The sequence below is a fragment of the Musca vetustissima genome, unplaced genomic scaffold, assembly GCF_032173495.1.
Source record: "Musca vetustissima isolate MV318-11 ecotype Yass unplaced genomic scaffold, APGP_CSIRO_Mvet_v1 utg117618, whole genome shotgun sequence".
Classification (NCBI taxonomy): Eukaryota; Metazoa; Arthropoda; class Insecta; order Diptera; family Muscidae; genus Musca; species Musca vetustissima.
The window spans coordinates 71,423-93,686 of record NW_026888693.1 but is presented as its reverse complement, the minus strand read 5'-3'; the positions used below and the strand labels follow the sequence as shown (position 1 = coordinate 93,686).

Sequence of the window (22,264 nt, the reverse complement as noted above, 5' to 3'; positions counted from 1 at the left end):
CTACTATTTCGTTTGAAGTTCGAAACCGAGTAAATAATTTATATGTGTTTAATGACCTGTCTTTTGAGTTAGCAGTTTTATTAATTTGAATTGAATTTGTTTTTATAATTGTTATTTAAAATATATATTTTTTGATTTTTGTTTTATTTATTTTTGAATTTGAAATAACATGAATTAATAATAATGTAAACCCTATATGAATTCCTTAGTTGTAAAAATTAGTATTTAAATAGTATGTAAAATTACAATTAAGTTAGATGTAGAAGAATAGGATAATGAAATAGAATAAAATAAAATCATTGTTGTTGTGAATTATACCGCCAACATAACGCGTCTTATTTCTTCTCGCCGTCCAAAAAAATCCCTAAAATTAATAAAAATAACAAAAGTTAAAAATTATAAATAAATTAATTTTATAATTAAAAAATAAATTAACTTACCTTAAAATAAAGGTGAATATTTTGGTGCCGAAACCCGGGATTATAAAGTGTCGGTGTGTTTTGTTAAGTTTTTACAAAACATCTTTGCCAAGCTACTGCAAAGAAAGAAGAAGAAAAGAACACAAAAAATATTAAAAAAACAATTAAATAAATAAAATAAATTAAATACTCTCCTCAAAAACTTGCTGCTGTCATCAAATCCAGATGCCCCGTCGCTGTGATTGCCGTCTATGCAGGAGCAAACACAACAAACAGGAGAGTGATTCTGATTCACAGGTAACAGCGTTGGACATAATTTGCGTGAATCCTAACCTGTAAATTTCTCAGTGTTAGAGAATTTGTTAAACAAAATTTATTTTATCAAAATTCACACAAATTATCCGTATACGCTTGATAATTCAATTTATATATATTTTGTGAATCGTTTTGGCTTGATTTCGCGGCAAGATAACACAAACTTAATTATTACATATAAATTAAGTTTGCCTTTTCTTATTCCGCTTTTTGCTTTGTCAGCCATTTCACTCGTTGTAATTTTATACATTCGTAGCACCACACTAATCCGCGAAAACAAAATTCATAATAAATTCGCGAGTGAAACTAATTTTAAACAAAATATTATAATTCGGCAAATTAACATATATTTTTTTAATTTATTAAATTTATTTGTTTAATTGTGTCTTTTTTCACTTCATTTTCTTTGTTTTGATTAGTTTCTAATAGTGCCAAAAACTTCGTGAGTAATTGACTACTTGTATTCGGTTACTCCATTAGTAAACAGTGTTATCGATAGTTATCGAAACATCAATATTAAGGGTGCTATAGACGACGCAATTTTTGTAAAATTTCTAAAATATTGAAATTTGAGTGTTTACATTCGTAAACCAAACAGTTTAATTAAAATAATAATTAAATTGTCATTGAAAGCTGACATTGAATAAAATTTTGATAAAAGCGAGAGTTTATTTTAAATAAACTAGTTCATTACCTTACACTAATAATAAGTGTGTAAATACATTTTTGTTTAAATTTTTAAATTTAATTCAAATTATTTGAATATAATGGCTGGTGGTAAGAAGCACCAAAGCACTCCCGATACGGAAGTAGCCAACATTAAACAACAGAAAGAAAAGGTAATTGAAAATATTGAAAGAATTAAAACTTCTTTCAGAGAAAAGAGAATTTCGTTCAATACAATTGAACTAGAATGTCGCTTAGACATTCTTAATAAATATATTGATGATGCAATGAGATTGCAATCCGAACTTGACATTCTAGATCCCGATAATAATGATCGAGGTGAACTAGAAGACTTATGCGTTACGGCAAAGTCCCTATTTTTAGGAATTTTGTCTAAAAATAGGAGAAGTAGTATGCCTGAAACTTCTTTTTGTGGCCAATCACATCAATCTAGATTGCCAAACATGAAATTGCCTAAATTTAGCGGAAAATATTCCGAATATAAAAATTTTATGAGTCTTTTTGAAAATTTAGTTCACACAGATCCGACATTGACAGACATAGAAAAATTCAACCATTTAATTTCATGCTTGTCCGATGAAGCTCTCGGTACTGTAAGAGCATTTCAGATTTCTGAAGAAAATTATCCCAAGGCATTAGCTAGTCTGAAAAAGGTTTATGATAATGATTGTTTGATATTTTTCGATAATATTGCTAAACTTTTCGATCTTCCTGAGATCCCTAAACCTTCAGCTTCTGCTTTGCGTAGCATGATCGACACGGTTTCTGCCATTTATGATTCGCTGTTGTCTATTGGTGATGATAAAAAGATTACGAATGCCATTTTAATTCATTTAGTTATGTCAAAGGTCGATCCAATCACTAAATCCAAATGGGAAGAACAGCTTGATTTCGAGAAGCTCCCATTATGGTCTGATTGCGAGGCTGCTTTAAATAAAAGATATCAGCATATATCAGCTGAAGAATCTTCTGGTGCAAGACCCAAAATTAATAAACCAAAATTTGATAATCAGCCTAAAAGAAACTTTAAAACGTCACTTTCAGTTTCTAAACAGAAACCATCTTCTGAAAAGTGCGTGTTCTGTAGATCTTTACAGCATAATATAAATAATTGTACTTCCTTCACTGCCGTACCAGTTCTCCAAAGATTTTAGTTCATTAAAGATGTCCCTGCTTGCATTAATTGCCTCAAGAAAGGTCATACTGTTGCCAAATGCAATTCAGGAGTGAAGTGTAGAGTATGCAGTGGTTCACACCATTTCTTACTGCATAGATACGCTTCTGATCAAGAGCAGCCTTCTACGTCTAGCGCTTCGGTCAACTATTCATCGTCGAATGAAGGCGTAATGTTGGCCACAGCATTAGTGAAGGTCCGTAGTAGCTCAGGAAAATATATTCTGGCTAGAGCTCTTTTAGATTCCGGTTCTCAACCTAATTTGATAACCGAGGACTTGGTACAAAGGCTTAAAATAAAACGGGAAAGTGGCAGGTTAAATTTAACTGGCATATCGGAAGGAATTTCCATTTCGAAAAATAAAGTTCAACTGTCTGTGATGTCGAGACTATTCAACCCAATTCTCATCTACATTCTGGGTATTGAGTTCTATAACAAGTCTTCAACCTGATAAGAGAATTTCCACTGCTAATTGGAATATTCCTAAAAATATAGAGCTGGCAGACCCTAATTTCAATGAACCTCGTAAAGTGGATTTATTACTTGGTGCTGAAGTTTTCTTCGAACTTCTTTGTGTAGGCCAAATCAAATCGAATCCGAGTTATCCGGTTCTGCAAAAAACTTCTCTTGGCTGGATCGTAGCTGGCAAATACGATGAGTCAAAGGGGTCGAATTCAGGTGTATGTCACTTGAATGTTGCCATAGAAAATGATGAAACTATTGATGCAATTGTTAAGAAATTCTGGGAGTTGGAAGAAATTCCAAATAATTGTGCTAAAATTCGGTCTGAGGAACATCAAAAATGTGAGGAACATTTCCAAAAATATGTTCGACGTTTATCGTCAGGACGCTTCCAAGTGTCTTTACCTTTCAAAGAAGATGTGAAACTTTTGGGTTCGTCATTTGAAACAGCCAAAAGGCGGTTTCTGGCATTGGAAAGAAAACTTTCTCATGACGTCACATCTAAAGAAATGTATAATTCTTTCATGAAAGAGTATCTTGACTTAGGTCACATGGAAAAAACCAACAATAAAGTTCCTAATAACCCACATTATTTCATTCCTCATCAATGTGTTTTCCGACCTCAAAGTACAACTACGAAACTTCGCGTCGTTTTTGATGCATCGAGTAAAACATCTTCACATGTTTCACTCAATGATCTCTTGATGGTAGGTCCAACCATTCAAGAAGAGTTGTACTCAACGTTACTTCGATTCCGCTTACATAAATACGTAATTACAGCAGATATTGAGAAAATGTATCGTCAAGTTTTAATCGACGAAAAAGATAGAGATTTTCATTTGATCCTTTGGAGACAAAACGAAAGTGATCCGTTGCAAATTTTTAGATTGAATACGGTCACTTATGGTACTTCGTCCGCTCCATTTAGCAATTCGTTGCTTAAACCATTTGAGCGATTTGTCCAAAGAGACTTGGCCTATTGGTGCCAAAGTTATAAGCAACGACTTCTATGTGGATGATTTATTGACTGGTTCTGCTGATTTGAATAGTCTTCTCACAATTCGAGATGAAGTCACAACTATTCTCAGTTCAGCGGGATTAAATCTCACAAAATGGTTTTCTAATCATCCAGATTTTAATGAGACAACTTGTAGTGAAAAGTTGTTACACTCGGATTCCGAGACTGCAAGGGCATTGGGTATTCATTGGGCCCCAAGAAATGATGTTTTCAAATTTTACATAGAGGGAGGCTTCCAAGATCTGAAAGCTACTAAAAGACACATTTTGTCAATATCTTCACGTTTGTTTGATCCCCTCGGCCTTTTGTGTCCAATAATAACCAAAGCCAAAATGTTATTGCAAGAACTTTGGATTAATAAATTAGACTGGGATGAATCGATTCCCATGCGTTTGAGTTCAGTCTGGGAAGATTTCAAATTCAATCTTTCAAAGTTGGACACGATTCAAATCCCAAGATTCGTAAACACAAATGTTTCATCTGGAATTCAAATTCATGGTTTCTCAGATGCATCGATGCGTGCCTATGGATGTTGTTTTTATATTCGTTCGCAGGACTCTAATGGAGTATCTTGCAGGCTGCTAACAGCTAAATCTAAAGTAGCTCCCCTCAAAACTATGTCTCTTCCGAGGTTAGAGCTCTCAGCAGCACATCTTATGGCAAATATGTGGTTACGAATTAAACCAATGATGAACTTTGATGTTGAAAAAATATACTTTTGGTCTGATTCTGAAATTATACTCTACTGGTTAAAAACCCATCCTTCTTCTCTGGCCACATTTGTCTCTAATCGAGTCGCAGAAATTCAAGAATGGTCAGAAAAATGTATTTGGCGCCATGTGCCAACTAAACAGAATCCAGCCGACATTGTGTCGAGAGGATGCAGTGTAGATGAAATTAAATCATCAATATGGTTTGAAGGACCTAAATTTTTGTAGGACAATATGTCTAAATGGCCAGTCAACAAACATTTCGAGTTGACTGAGGAGCAAAAATCATTGGAAATAAGAAAATCCAAAGTATTACTGACCTCAAATAGTAAGACAGATAAGGAATGTTCTGAGAACATTCTTTTGAAATTAATAAATGACCATTCATCATATAAAAAACTTCTCAGAGTGGTTTCATATGTTTTCCGATTTGTCGATCGAGTTAAGAAACGAAAGATATCCAAATCTATCTGTCTTACAGCTCAAGAATTGAATTGGTCTTTTCTTAAATTAGTAGAGGCAGTTCAAAAAGAGAGTTTCTCAGAAGAGATTTCTAAAATAAAAAAGTCAATATGCTTAAAATCCAATATCCAGAAATTGACACCATTTATCCACGATTTCACTGAGTGTAAGCGGACATTTTCTTTACTTCGAGTAGGTGGAAGACTGTTAAATGCACAATTGCCCCATGATACAAAGTTTCCACTTTTACTTCCTAAAAAGCATCATTTTGTGTCAATATATTTAAATAATTTACATTTTAATAATTGCCATGCTGGTACGAAAGCCTTAGTTGCATTGTCTCGAGAGCAAATTTGGCTTATCAATGCCAGAGAAGAATGTAATCGAATAGTTCGGAATTGTATCCATTGTTTTCGCTACAAGCCAAAGCTGATGACCCAAATAATGGGCAATATTCCCACTGATAGAGTGAGAGCTTTACGTCCATTTTTAATAATAGGCGTAGACTTCTGTGGTCCCGTAAATATTACTTTAAAAATACGCGGAAGACCACCTACCAAAATGTATATAGCCGTCTTCGTTTGCTTCACGTCCAAAGCGGTTCACTTAGAATTAGTATCTGATTTATCTTCTGATGCTTTATTCTTTCTCTTAAAAGGTTTGCCGCGAGGCGTGGGCTCCCCAAGAGGATTTACTGCGACAACGCGACGAATTTCGTGGGAGCCAGCAGAGAGCTGAGGGAGCTTCAGGAGAAGTTCCTAGCAGGCCGAGAAACCGTGGAGGAATACGCTGCCTCGTTGAACGTGCAGTTCAGCTTCATTCCTCCGAGGGCGCCTCATTTCGGAGGGCTGTGGGAAGCTGCCGTAAAACAGGCGAAGTTCCTGCTTCTACGAGCTGTCGGCAAAGTGCTGCTGACACAAGAAGAGATGGTCACAGTGCTCGTAGAAGTAGAGGCGGTGCTAAACAGTCGCCCCATAGCACCGCTGTCTCCAGACCCCAACGACGGAGAAGCTCTGACACCCGGGCACCTACTAATCGGAGCGGGTCTGCGTTCGCTGCCGCCAGAATCCGTCGGAGAAGACAGCGACAACAAGGAGAGGTACTGCAAGCGCTGGCAGATGCTCTCCGCTCTCAAGCAGAGGTTCTGGCGGGCTTGGTCGAGGGATTACGTCCTAGGACTACAGGACAAGGCCAAGTGGCACAATCCCCAGCCCAACATAGAGGTCGGTCAACTAGTCCTCGTGCACGAGGACAATCTGCCACCTCAAGAGTGGGTAACCGGCCGAATACTCAACGTCACCGAGGGACAAGACGGAAAGGTCAGGGTGGCGGAAATAAAAACAAAGACAGGCATATTTAAAAGGCCCATAAGGAAGCTTGCTCCATTGCCTATAGTTTGAAGGCCTGCAGCCATTCAATGGGGGCAGAATGTTGGAGCAGTTTTATTAATTTGAATTGAATTTCGTTTTTATATTTTTTTAAAATATATATTTTTTGATTTTTGTTTTATTTATTTTTGAATTTATAAATAAATGAATTAATAATAATGTAAACCCTATATGAATTTCTTAGTTGTAAAAATTAGTATTTAAATAGTATGTAAATTTACAATTAAGTTAGATGTAGAAAAATAGGATAATGAACAAGAGTAATAATAAAGTCATTGTTGTTGTGAATTATACCGCCAACATAACGCGTCTTTTTTCTTCTCGCCGTCCAAAAGAATCCCTAAAATTAATAAAAATAACAAACGTTAAAAATTATAAATAAATTGATTTTATAATTAAAAAAAATAATTTAACTCACCTTAAAATAAAGGTGAACATCATCTGCTGAAAATCAAAATGGAAATGGATATAAAAACAAAAGAGACCCCCTCCAGTGAAGTAGAATTTTATACAATAGAAATTTTGCTACCTAAAAATAACGAGCATTAAAACAAAAAAGCCCATTCGCAATAACAACATAGAACCCAGCTAAGAGGTAATGAAAGCGTAGAATGCGATGATGAAGAATAACCGAAATCGAAGCATAAAAAGAAACTGAAAATAATCATTTCTTCATTTCAATTTCAGGCTCATTGTAAATACTGAACGAACTAATGAGTGTATCGTTGTCGTTAGAAAGGACATGCCATTCAAATTACAATTTGATATGGGTGTTTCCATAGCGGAAGTTAAAACTAGTAAGGAAAGTTGTAAAGTCGAACTGAGCCGACTTTATGGTACCCTTCATCACATTGGATATATTTAATAGGTATATGTTAGCCGACTCAAATCCATTCTCATGTCATTCTGGAACCTTTACCTAAAAACGGACGAAAATATATATGTGGGTCCTATATCTAAATCTGAACCGATTTCAACGAAACTCTTCACATGTTAGTTTATACCAACTTCAGTACATTGTACAATCGGACAAACTGTGGGTCTTTAGGACAATAGGACAAACTTTGGGACTTTAGTGCACAATTTGCATAAAATCGGAAGAAATTATAGATGGGAGCTATATATAAATCAGAACCGATTTTCTAGACTTAATTCAGTACGATATGCCAAATTTCGTGCAAATTGAAAGATATATGAACTTTAGTACACCATTTACATTAAATCGGACGAAAATATATAATATAAATTTGAGAAACATGTATCAAAAAAAGAAACATGTATCAAAAACAAGTGAAAAAGCGTTAAGTTACAGGTACTAGAAATGAAAATATAGGGAACATACCAAAAAGTGGACCTATACCGACATTTCTAAAAAGGAATTATGTAAACAAAAATAAAAAAATTCAGAAAATTTTAATGATTAATTATACCTTCAGCTTTATCGCTATTGAGGGTGTATACACTTTAACATGGTAAAAATGTGGCTAATCGAAATATTGGTTCTAGACCCCATGTTTCTTTGGACCAAATCCGTTTCAAAAAACTTAGATTTTATCCAAACTTTGTCCATCTTATAATTTCTTCCAATCTTAATTCAAATTCGAAAATGGGGAATATCGTTCCACTTCTTCTGGAACCTCCATACAGGGCCTAGGTATAAATGCGGGTTATAGTTCATTATCGAACCTTACGTCCTACTTTTTTATCTCGATATCCTCCACAGGTGAAATGATAACATCAGAGACTTAGAACCAAACTCAAAACGCGGAACAAATCAGATAACCATTTTAATATAAACCAGTAAGGAAAGTAGTAAAGTCGGACGGGGCCGACTATATGATACCCTTCACCACTATGGGTATATTAAACAGGACTATTAACATGAAATTGGATGAAATAAAATATGTGATATTTATCTAAATGTGAATCTACCTAGATCTATCCATAAACATGTCATTAGTTTGTTACAATGGGATAAAAGTATGTAAATCGACTTCAAACAAATATAAATAGGTCATCCGTTGGGCTATATCTGTACTTCTAGAAAACTCAACTACGTAATTCTATGCTCAATTTTGTAAGTTGTGCAAAATTTGATGTCAATCTGACTAACATGAGCAGTTTGATGCCCAATTTACTTGAAATCGGGCGAAAATATATATATGGGAGCTTTATACAAATATTAAGCGATTTCAAACAAACTTGTCACAGGTTAGGTTATACTAATTTCAGAACGTTTTGTTCCTATTGGTTCCTTGGTGCGTCAATTACACGAAACAAGGCAGACATCACTCTAGGCTCAATTCAGTACGTTATGCCAAATTTCGTGCAAATCGAAGGATATATAGGGACTTTGGTGCACCATTTACATGAAATCGGACGAAACTATATATGGGAGCTTTACCTAAATCAGGACCGATTTTCTCAAAACTTGGCAGACATCACTCTAGGCTGAATTCAGTATGTTATGCCAAATTTCCTGAAAATCGAAGGATATATAGGGACGTTGGTGCACCATTTACATAAAATCGGACGAAACTATATATGGGAGCTATATCTAAATCAGGACCGATTTTCTGGAAACTTGGCAGACATCACTCTAGGCTCAATTCAGTACGTTATGCCAAATTTCCTGCAAATCGAAGGATATATAGGGACCTTGGTGCACCATTTACATAAAATCGGACGAAACTATATATGGAAGCTATATCTAAATAAGGACCGATTTTCTCGAAACTTGGCAGACATCACTCTAGGCTCAATTCAGTACGTTATGCCAAATTTCCTGCAAATCTATGGATATATAGGGACTTTGGTGCACCATTTACATAAAAACGGACGAAACTATATATGGGACCTATATCTAAATCTGGACCGATTTTCTCGAAACTTGGCAGACATCAAGTCAGTACGTTATGCCGAATTTCGTGCAAATCGAAAGATATATAGGGACTTTGGGGCATCATTAAACATGAAATCGGACGAAAGTATATATGGGAGCTATATCTAAATAAGGACCGATTTTCTCGAAACTTGGCAGACATCACTCTAGGCTCAATTCAGTACGTTATGCCAAATTTCCTGCAAATCTATGGATATATAGGGATTTTGGTGCACCATTTACATGAAATCGGGCGAAACTGTATATGGGAGCTATATCTAAATCTGGACCGATATTCTCGAAACTTGGCAGACATCACTCTAGGCTTAATTCAATACGTTATGCCAAATATCGTGCAAATCGAAAGATATATAGGGACTTTGGGGCACCATTTACATGAAATCGGACGAAACTATATATGGGAGCTATATCTAAATCTTGACCGATTTTCACGAAACTTGGCAGACATCATTCTAGACCTAAATGATTAGGCTGTACCAAATTTCGTGCAAATCGAAAGATACATAGGGACCGTTTACATTAAATCGGTTAAATATATATATATGGGAGCTATATCTAAATCTGAACCGATTTTTCCCAATTTCAATAGGGTTCGTCCTTGGGCCAAACAAATGAGCTGTGCCAAATTTCATCCAATTCTGATCATAAATGCGACCTGTACTTTGCTCACAAAAATACATGGACAGACGGACGGACATGCATAAATCGACTTAGAAAGTGATTCTATGCATATTCTCAAAAGGAACCATGTGTCTATCTCGTTTCCTTTTGCCTGTTACAAACATATGCACAAAGACATAATACCCTGTACCACAGTGTGGTGAAGGGTATAAAAAGGGGGTTACATGAGGACTACCCCAAAATGGGGGCGAATATTAATAATTTTTGGTAGGGAGATTTGGTACCATATACGACTACAAAATACCAATTTGCAGCAAATTCGGTTGAAAAACGTGGGGGGAGACATTTGTGGAGACATTAAGTACCCAATAAGAACCCAATGTAGCAAATTTCAGCGAATTCGGTTGAAAAACGAGCTCAAGAACACCAAAATACCGAAAATTGAGGGGTACCCTTATATGGGAGCTATGCCTAAACGTGGATCGATATAGCCCATCTTCGAACTTGACCTGCCTGCAGACAAAAGACGACTCTATGCTAAATTTTGAGGCTCTATCTCAATTCGTTTAGACGCTAGAGTGATTACAACAGACAGACAGACGGACAGACGGACATGGCTAAATCGTCATAGAATTTTACGCTGATCAAGAATATATATAGTTTATAGGGTCGGAAATGATTATTTCGATGCGTTACAAACGGAAAAACAAAACTAATATACCCTCCATACTATGGTGGAGGGTATAAAAAGGGGGCATTTGTCAGAGAAATCGAGGATATGATACTTGGATACGACATACTGGGATACGACATGGCTAAACCGACTCATATAACGATTTAACTTTTGGAGAATTTTTGTAATTTTTTGGTCCTATCTGCCTTAGGAAACAATGAAGTAACACATGGGTTATAAAACTAAAAAGTAACCAGTAAAGAAAGTCGGACGGGGCAGACTATCCTTTACCACTTTGGCTATATTCAAGAGATGCATCCTAACAGACCTCGCATTATGAAGAGTCATTGGCATGAAAATGGACTAAATTAAATATGTGTTCTTTGTCTATATGTGAAACGACAATAACATGTACATGTACAATAACATGTACATTCGTACCTTACAATGTTGGAGGATATATGCTATCGGCCTAGCTTTGTGCCTTAATTACACAATTTACATAAAATTGATATTATATCAGACGAAATTATATATGGGAGCTATATCTAAATCTGAACCGATATTCTGATATTCTCCGTCTTCGAACATGATTTTGAAATATAACGATGAGTAAAGTTTGGATTAAATCTGCAACTCCTTTCGAGAGTTATCGAGCGAACCATCCAGCTGGACAGACACTCCAGTCGTAAAGCTGAGCTTATAAAGAGAGAGTGTATATGTTACAAGGAAAAACGACGAAAAGTTCGGCCCGGCCGAAGTTTTATACCCTCCACCACAAGCATGACAATCAAAATTTTTTAAATTAATCGGAGCTCTTAGGAGCAAAATCACGTTATGATAGGACCTTTAACATATCGAAAATAAAATAAATATGATTGAAATTCTCAAAATGATGAAATGATTTCAACAGACGGACATACGTAAATAGAAATAGAATTTTATTTTCATCAAGAAAAGATCTACTTTCTGGTGTCTAATTATAATTTAGAAAAATAATTTTTAGTAGAGAAATGTTGTACCCAATTAGTGAAAAGTTAGTTACCCTCTTATTCGAAAATATCGATCGATATTTACCTACATTATTTCACCCCCAATATTCGCAATTTTCAGATATATTGGCCTGGTTTTTAGGGTAGCCATAATATAATGCTAAATTATAAATTTCGAACGTGATCCAAAAATGATTAATATTGACCCATTTTTTCAGCAACCCAGTTGTTCGGTATTTTGGGCACGTTTTCCAACCGAATTGGCTCTAATTTGATTTTGCAGGTTATCATGGGGTGTCAAATCTTCCTACCAAAACACACCAATATCGGTTTCCATGTAGCTGTTAAAATATATAGAAAATTGTAAATATAGTTCCATGTTTTGACATAAATGTCCCGTAATTTCAAATCATGGTGGAGGTTATAACAATTACAAACATAACGACATTTTTACTTGTTAAGAATACATTTTTATCTACTTTTCTTCATTGTACCCATATATATGGAGTAACCCATATATCCCTAGAATGAAAATAATTTCTATGTATCGTTTTCCGCATCGTCGGTTCACTGACTGGCTGTTTCGATTCATGGACTAGTGTTTTAATGCTTTTTGTCGTCATTGTTATCGTTGTTGTTGTTGTCGCTGCTGCTGGGATGTGTCTGCAATGATTTTACCATTCAAATGGTATTTTTCAATTTGTTGGCAATTTTATTGTTAAGATTTTAATAAAACGAAATCCTTGTCGTTTCCACTTTTTTCCGTCATCGCCATCGTCGTTGCCGTTGTTGCTGTTGTTCACAGTAGACTGCAATGCAATTTTTCTTTAGCTTGACACACCCCTGGCAGGCCTCTTCCGGGATATAATTTCTATTCTTGTGCAGTAGTCATGCTATGGCTTAACGTAAAGCGGTCATTGGGAGGCCATTAACATATCCGTAGGATGATACTAAAGCAAATCGAAAAGGGAGCGAGATAGCGATAAACATAAAAGCAAAGATAAAGTAGTAAAATAGATGAAGAAGAAAACAACGAACACGACACGACATACATATCTAAGTAGCGCAGAGTTCTAATGAGACAATCTTTGTTAAATATTCTTCTACAATTTTTTTATGACCACTCCGCAACAAAATGTTCAACAAGATACTGGACGACATTTGTTAATGTCTCAACTTTAAGACGAACGGACCATAATGCAGCGTAATGGAAAGTTCAGTGGACACCAAAAATTTTGGTTCTTTTAAATTTTTAATGATTCTCTTGAGGAAAATGAAGTACAAATATTTTGAGTAATTTCCGACCATAAAATAGGTTAATTGGCAAAAGAACAAACCCAAAAACGTCCATTGTGAGGGGGATAATAATGTTGCAGATAATAAGCCTGAATCAACATTATGTTTGACAACGGGAATAATAAGAGAATCAACACAATTTAAAATTAATTTAATTTTTATAGGTACAAACAAAAATCACGTTTTAGTGTTTCTCGTAATGAATATTGAATGGACAGTGTGAGGATGATGAACTGGTGGAGGAAGATATATGGATATTTAAGGTGTCGCGGAATTTCATAAAATGAATGAATTTGTGGATATCAGTAAGGTCGAGTGTGTAATAATTTATCATTCCGTTTGCAAGATCTCGAAATATTCACCAGAGACCAGATAAAATACATAATTTCTTCATCAGAATAAAATTCTATGCCGACTTGGCCATGTCTGTCTGATTTGGCCATGTCTTATGGAATAGAAAATATCTTTTCAAAAATTGTATTTCGTTTACTCACATCAGCAATTTACCAAAATAAAAGTTTCGATAGATTTTAGGTAATTTGAATCCTGACTAGGCTGAATGATTCTCTTCTAATGGGGAAATTGCAAACGAACTTAAAGGTAGAGTATGTAAAAACCTTCGCGACTATGAGACATTGTCAAAAAGTCGAGCTTAAAAATTGAAAAAAAGAAACTTGAACCTTTTCAATCCGAGGTTGGTGACTGGTGAGCAACATTTTGCAATAAATTCAGAAGCCAGCACAATGTCCCGACCTCAAATCGATTGGGTATTTCTGGTCAATCCTAAAAAAACCCTAATAATCTGTTATAGAATTGAATGGTAAAATATTCCAAAAGAAAGGTCGTCGGACTGAGTACTGTAAAAGCATTACAGAAAGTCTATAGAACATGCTGCCTAGGTAAATGTGGGAAAATGCGAATAACACATAGGACTTTGGAGACAATATTGTATATACATTCAATTCATATTCAAATAAAAAACCAGTAAGGAAAGTTCAAAAGTCGGACGGGGCCGACTATATGATACCCTTCACCACTATGGGTACATGCAAGACATGTTAATATCTACAATATCCTGTAGATATAGAAATTTCGCATACATCAGTCGGGACCTAATTCAGTACTCTGTGCAAAATTTTGCTTCAATCGGACAAATATTGGGAGTTTGGTGCACAATTTACTTTAAATCGGACGAAACTATATATGGGAGCTGTATCTAAATCTGAAGCGATTTCAACAAAACTTCGCATTCATTAATCATGATCTAATTTAGTACGCTGTGCAAAATTTTGTCTCAATCGGATAAATATTGGCAGTATGTTACTCCATTTACATAAAATCGGACGAAACTATATATAGCATATTTAGATATAAATCTGAACCGATTCGAAAAAAATTTCTCATACATCAGTACTCTGTGCAAAATGTTGCTTTAGTCGGACCACTATTGGGAGTTTGGTGCACTATTTACATTAAATCGGACGAAACTATACATTGCAGCTCTATCTAAAACTGAACCGAATTCAACAAACCTTGGCATATAACTATCTATACCTAATTCAATACTCTGTGCAAAACTTTGTCTCAATCGGACCACAATTGGGAGTTTGATGCATCAATAAGTTAAAATGGAACGAAAATATATATGGAAGCTATATATAAATCTGAACCGATTTTCTCCAATAGGGTTCGTCCTTGGGCCAATTAAGTGACCTGTGTTAAATTTCATCCAAATAGGATCATAAATGCGAACTGTACTTTGTAAACAAAAATACATGGACGGACAGCATAAATCGACTCAGAAAGTGATTCTATGCATATTCTTAAAAGCAACCATGGGTCTATCTCGATTGTTTTTGCCTGTTACAAACATATGCACAAAGACATAATACCCTGTACCACAGTGTGGTGAAGTGTATAAAAAGGGGGTTATAAGAGGACTACCCCTAAAAGGTGGCGAATATTAATAATTTTTGGGAGGGAGGTTTGTTACCATATACGACTACAAGATACCAAATTACAAAGAATTTGGTTGAAAATCGCGTTCAAGAATCCCAAAATACCGAAAATTGGGGGACACCCTTATATGGGAGCTACCCGAAAAAATGGACCTATATTTATTATTTATAGTGGAGAGATTTGCTATCTAATAAGAACTCGACGTACTAAATTACAGTCAATTCGGTTGAAAAATACGATCAGAACCCCCAAAATACCAAAAATTTGGGAGTACCGTTATATGGGGACTACCAGAAAAACTGGACCTATATTTATAATGTTTAGTGGAGTAATTTGGTACACAATAAGAACCCAATGTACATACGGACGGACGGACATAAATCGACTCAGAAAGTGATTCTATGCATATTCTCAAAAGGAACCATGGGTCTATCTCGATTATTTTCGCCTGTTACAAACATATGCACAAAGACATAATACCCTGTACCACATGTGGTGAAGGGTATAAGGAGTCAACGACAACCACACAAAAATATAGTACAAACAATAGGATCACACCGAATACATGTGTATTCACATCACGTAAAATTCTGGTATCAACACAAATGCCCTCCCGGGAAACAGGATGAACGGGACTGAAATTTCAATTCGCCTGTCAGATTACAATACAAAGTGTCTACAATTGTTAAGATCAAACTGTAAACAAATTACAATAAATATCACGAAAGACACTAAACAATCCTTAAAAGTAATTTAATGTACAAAGAACATAAACAATTTATCGAGACACCCTTTTTCACTAATCATATGGATACCGGGACACACATGAATATAGACAATGATATAGATGTGAATAACACCAAAACATTAGGACATGGGCGAATATTTTTGAATACCGAGGGGACTGAAAAGAACACAAAAATACTATAGCTTTTGTAAGCTTTCGAACCGATATCTTGGGAAATAGTACTATTTAAACGAACTAAGGCGACTTTACTACGAACACAGAATTCCAAAATGTTTTCTCCTAAACTTTTGCTTGTTTAAAAGTATGCCGTACTATGGAAATGTGGTGGCGCTCCTTTTGTGAATATCGAAATACGTCATATATAATAGTCCACCCGGTCCGAATTTGGTCCTTTCCTAACTGGTTTATATTGGAATAGCTAGTATAAATTTTTTCGTCATTACACTCTCCATCATATTTACATTTTATATTAACTTCGACATTCCTCGAAGAAGGTACTTCAGAATATGTATACCCTTACCACACTGTGGTACAGGATATTATGTATATGTGCATATGTTTGTTACTTGCAAAAAGAAACGTGATAGATTGAGAATCGATTGAGATTTTTCACATCGTATTGAAATACGTAAAGATTGACGTATGTGAAGTTTTATAAAAATCAGTCTAAAATTAGATGTAGTTCCAACATATATTTTCAGTATGTAGTGCAATGACCGGGGATAATTTTCGTGAAACTCGGTTCAGATTTAGATATACCTCCCATATATAATTTTATCCGATTTTATATAAATAAATTCTATGGCGATTTATGCATGTCCGTCTGTCTGTTGTAATCACTCTAGCGTCTAAACGAATTGAGATAGGTCGCCAAAATTTTGCATAGAGTCCTTTGTCTGCAGGCAGGTCGAGGTCGAAGATGGTCCACGTTTAAGCATAGCTCCCATGTTCTTGAGTGCGTTTTTCAACCGAATTCGCTGAAATTTGGTACTTGGAGTTCTTATTGGGTAGCAAATCTTTCACTAAAAATTATAAACATAGGTCAATTTTTTCGGATAGCCCTTATATAAGGGTACCCCCAATTTTCGGTATTTTGGGGTTCTTGAGTGCAGTTTTCAACCGAATTAGCTGTAATTTGGTACATTAGGTTCTTATTCGGTGCCAAATATATATACTAACCAGTGAGCCGAGCAGTATAGTCGGACGGAGCCGACCATATGATACTCTACACAACTACCGCGGAACTCTAACTTTCTGCAGATCTATATCTATTTGCACCCTCTCAACCGAGTAGAGGTCAGAAGTTCCTATTTCTTGCCATGACATATTTTTCGAATAATGTTTTATATAATAATATCCATTTTTTTCATTTTACACAGAAAGTTCTTGGTTGACTTGACCCGCTGAATAGTGACAGATCATTACAAAAGCCAATCAAATTAGTTGGCAAGATTCATTCTCCAGTGTAACATTCTGCTTATAATTGTGACATATAGATCGACATGATCAGCACCGCAAATTATAGTCATTGTCTTTGACCATAACCGGAACCTCATGGAAACTTCAAAAGCTATCAGCGCTATATTTTCGCTCACTAGTATGGTAATGGGTTACTAAATAATATCTGAGTACGTAAGCACCTGTAAATATTTAAATGTAACTCTCACATCCGAGTACATACTACAATATAATTGGTATCAATTTAAAGGTCAACCACTCCTCTTGGATATACTATAAACTTCTCGGGTCTATGTTCTTCAGGGGTAAACAAAAGTCAGGGTCCATTTGACCCGCTAAATATTGACCGATCTTTATCAAAACATGCATGCTTATTCTCTGAAAAACCGACAAAAATAAAGTTAAAAAGGTCCATGCAAAAATTCGCAGTGTTTGGGCCATAATTGCGGCCTCTGGAGCGACCAGAAAAACCGACAAAAATAAAGTTTTTGTTCCATTTCATCCTCTAAATATTAACCGATCTTTTCCAAAAACAATAGTGTGTCAATCTTGTCTATATATTTATGTATAGCTCCCATATATATTTTGTTCGATTTTGATGACATTTTATCTACAATGATGGAATCAATTTTCGTCTAATTCAGCTGAGATTTAGATAAAACTCCCATATGTATTTTCCTGTGATTTCATGAAATTGTGAATAGCATGTTTTGCTACAGCATTCCGAATGGTCTATGCCAAACTTTCTTCAAATCGGTCAGATTTATATATTGCTCTCATACATAATTATGTTTGAGAGATTGACATGGAATTTGGATCGATTTTAGAATATCATGTTATGGGTTGATTAAATTAGTTATTACTTCTGAGTACATCACCACTTTTATTTCGTCTGATTCCATGTCAATAGTCCTCCATAGATACTATGTCTGTTCTATCGACAGGATATTGTGCGTAGGAGCATATATGTATGAAACCTAAGTGGTGAAGGGTATCATATAGTCCGCCTTGTCCGATTTTTGAACTTCCCTTACTTGTTTTTATTGTTCGTACTTTGAAGCTGTTAGTCGCGTTTTCTCGGCATTGCTGCTTCCTGGTGAATAAACAACTCCTTCACAGAAAAAATTTCAACATCATGTACTTGACCATTTCGCATAGCCTCCATATAAAGTATCTGCCACATTTGCGTTATTTCGAAGGGTAATTTGAGAATTCCAAAAAATAACATGTTTCGAGAATATATTTATTTTCGTTATGTTTGCAATTTGGTATTTCATTGACCCACTACTTGGCAATTTACAATGGGGGATAGTCCCGACCGATGTATGGTATTTTAAATGCACATAGTGGGTATAAAAATTTCAGCTTGGTCAAACTAAACGACTTGTTACTGGTTAATTATCAGTAATAATTTACTAATTAAGGTAAACATTTTGGGTATTATCCATAAGTCGCTATCAATTGACTTAAACTATTTTCGAAGGTTCTGCCACATATTCCCAACGAAATAATTTGTCTTACACTCACATCAATCATTCTGGTCATTGTTTTCGAACATTTCATTACAACTTCTACTCAAAAACAACTACCAAAAGCCACTGAATAAACAAGAACATCACCAACAATTTTATCTTAATACTTGGATTATCTAGATGTGCTAGATGTGCTAGATGTGCTAGATGTGTTGCGCATCCTCTTGTTATTTGCTATGTTTTTGGCAATTATAAATATTTTCGAGGATATCCATTTAAATCATAGCTGGGTGTTGTTACAAAGCTGTTGTCGACGCGTTCCTGCCATTCGTTCCCATAAACGAGTGAATGAATTAACAAATGGACGAGTGAATGGATGGATGGGTGATTTTGATGGCTAGATGTGTTGATGCATAGAACACTGATGGATGGTTGGATGAATGAATGGATGGACAGATAGTTGGTCACATTGTGTTAAAACAATGTGTGAAAAAATGACACAACATTTTGCAGGACATTCATATATGTTTATAACAATACCCAATGTACTTTTCAAGTGTTGACATTAACATGGACGACGCCTGATGCCGGATGACATTTTTGTTGGTTGACTGGTGGGTTGCGTGGATGGTTGCTTTAAGTTGTCAGTTGAACATTTTTGTGGATACCAATGCAATGTTCAGTGCATAAGAAGAGTTATGGGAAAACACCGCACGACCAAAATTTAGTTGGAGGTCCCAAAAACCAACACAGATAAGTTTAGTTATGACATCCTCCCCCACAACCATACCCCTTAGTTAACTCATTAAATTTTTCAATTACAAGTCCTTAGGTTATTTTTGTATGTAATTTATGTATGTACCGCCCGTGTACATTTTTGTATGGCACACACAATTTATATCTCTCATCATCTGCATCGACCGCCCTCCACTGCTTTCCATTTCATGTTGTGATCTGATGATGCTGTCGTCGTCATTTTATCACGTTGCTGCTATAAACTCTTTTAATTTATGAAATTTTTTTATTTAATTTTTCATTTGTTGCTGCTGCTACTGCTGTTCATAGTGCTTTGGAGAGCTATTTCTATGATTGTCGTCGGGAAATGTTTGATACGTTTATTGTAACAAAGCGTCCAGCGGACACATGAACTTTTCACACCATTTTTCGTTGCGATAAACCAGAACTAGTCGTCATATACATGTCCAGCATTAAAACACCAGAGGTCACTCAGTTTTCTCTCTGGCTGCGTTTATCATTTCGTATATCAGCAACAGCAACAAAAAGTAATACTGACATGAACACTCATTTATCCCAACTATTTGAAAATCTAAAAAAATATATATTGGATGTAGTTCATATATGAGCAATTTCAATGGACAAACTACAAATGTGACAAAGTTAATATTCGTTTCGAGGGTAGCTACATGATCATCAGGCATATAAGACTACGTGGCTCTACAAATGACAATACATTGATAACCAGTGAGCGGAGCAGTATAGTCGGACGGGGCCGACCATATGATACCCTACACATCTACCACGAAAAGCAAACTTTCGGCGGTTTTATATTCTGAGCCTGGGCAATATTTCGTGATATTTGCACCCTTTTTACCGATTATAGATCAACAACTCCACTTTCCACGCCGTAATGGTCTTGCATATTTTCTAAAATGTTTTTTCTTGAAGTGAATTTTTACGCCATAAAATAAAAAATTGGTCACTTTAGGTTTTGGTTGATTTGGCCCTCGGAAAATTGACTGATCATCATCTAAACAGCCGCTCTAAGTATTTGGTCAGATCCCCTTCACCTGGTAAAATATGCGATGTTCTGCATATAGTAGTTGCCTCTAGAGCGACTGGAAAATCTGACCAAATTAAAGTCTTCGGTTCATTGCACCCGCTGAATGAAATCTCAACTTCACCGGAAACAACAGGTGTCGTCCTTGACCATAATCGGAAATTCATGTACAATTTCAAAGCTATCAGCGCAACATTTCCGTCCTCTAATGGATTAATAGTAATACTATGCACATAGTCACCTTTACCTAATTACGTATAACTCCCACATCAGAGTACATACAGCCATATAATTGGTATCAATTTGAAGGTCAACAACTCCTCTTGGATATATTATCAACTTCTCGGGTATATGTCCTTCAGGAGCAAGTATATACACACCACAATAAAAATTTTGTAATTTTTCACACAAAAGTCAGGGTCCATTTGACCCGCTAAATATTGACCGATATTTATCAAAACAGGCATGCTTATTCTTAAGCCCGATCCCCTTCCCCATGTAAAATTTCACGATGTTCGGATCACAACTGCGTCCTCTGGAGCGACAAGAAAAAGCGACAAAAAAATGTATTTGGTCCATTTCATCCCCTAAATATAAACCTATCTTTACCAAAAACAATAGGGGTCTTCGTTGGACCGAACCCAACCTACATGCACAGACGGACGGATGGACACACATGTCTATATCGACTCAGCTAGTCGATATACTTAAAGGTAGGTCTAGGACCAATATTTCGCGGCGTTACAAACTTTTTGGGCTGCACAAAGCTATAATACCCTGACAACATAGTTGTGTAGGGTATAATTATAACTGTGAAGGAATAAAAAATCAAACGCCGTAATGGTGATCCAATATACTATGCAATATTTCATGTAAAGCGAACGGACATAGGCTCCACCATTTGCATAAAATCCTCCTCCATTTGCATAAAATCGAACTAAATCTACATCTAAACAGATTTCAACAACAAAATATCGTGCAAAAAGAACAGGATCTATAGTGCAACATTTACATAAAATGGAACCTATATTAAAATCGGAACCTATTTCTACAAAATTTCTCGGATGCCAACATGTAGTAACTTCAATACGCAACAATCGGACAAACATTGGCAATATGGTGCTCCAGTTACCGACGGACCGATTCCAACAAAACTTCGCATACATCAATCAGGACCTAATTCAGTACTCTTTGTCTCAATCGAACAAATTTTGCCATTATGGTGCTCCATTTACATAAAATTGGACGAAACTATTAATGGGAGCTATATATAAATCTTAAACGATTTCAACAACAAGGGCGGTAATATGTAATAATCTCATTACGCTATGCAAAATGTTGTCTCAATCGGACAAACATTGGCAATATGGTGCTCCATTTACATAAAATGTGGCGAAACTATATTTGGAAGCTATATCTAAATCTGGACGGATTCAATCAAAACTTCGCATATATCAGTCTGGAATTAATTCAGTGCGCTGTAGAAAATGGACCAATATTGGAAGTTTGTCGCACCATTTTCATAAAATCGTACGAAAACATATATGGTAGTTCTTTCTAAATCTGGACCGATTTGCCAATGATGACCCGTACTTTGCTCACAAAAAATATGGACAGACGGACATGCATAAATCGACTCAGAAAGGATCCATGGGTCTATCTCGATTCCTTTTGACTGTTACAAACCGTAGAGATTGTATACCATCTAGC

At 35.7% G+C, this 22,264-nt stretch overlaps 1 protein-coding gene across 1 annotated transcript; it reads left to right on the top strand.

Annotated features, from left to right (window-relative positions):
* Nucleotides 1-622: 622 nt before the first annotated feature.
* On the top strand, nt 623-6,597 carry LOC133336561 (uncharacterized; the record flags this gene model as incomplete). Its single annotated transcript, XM_061544841.1, has 2 exons — nt 623-716; nt 5,906-6,597. A coding segment is annotated over exon 2 (424 nt), but the record flags the coding sequence as incomplete, so codon positions are not given.
* Between the last annotated feature and the right edge of the window lie 15,667 nt (nt 6,598-22,264).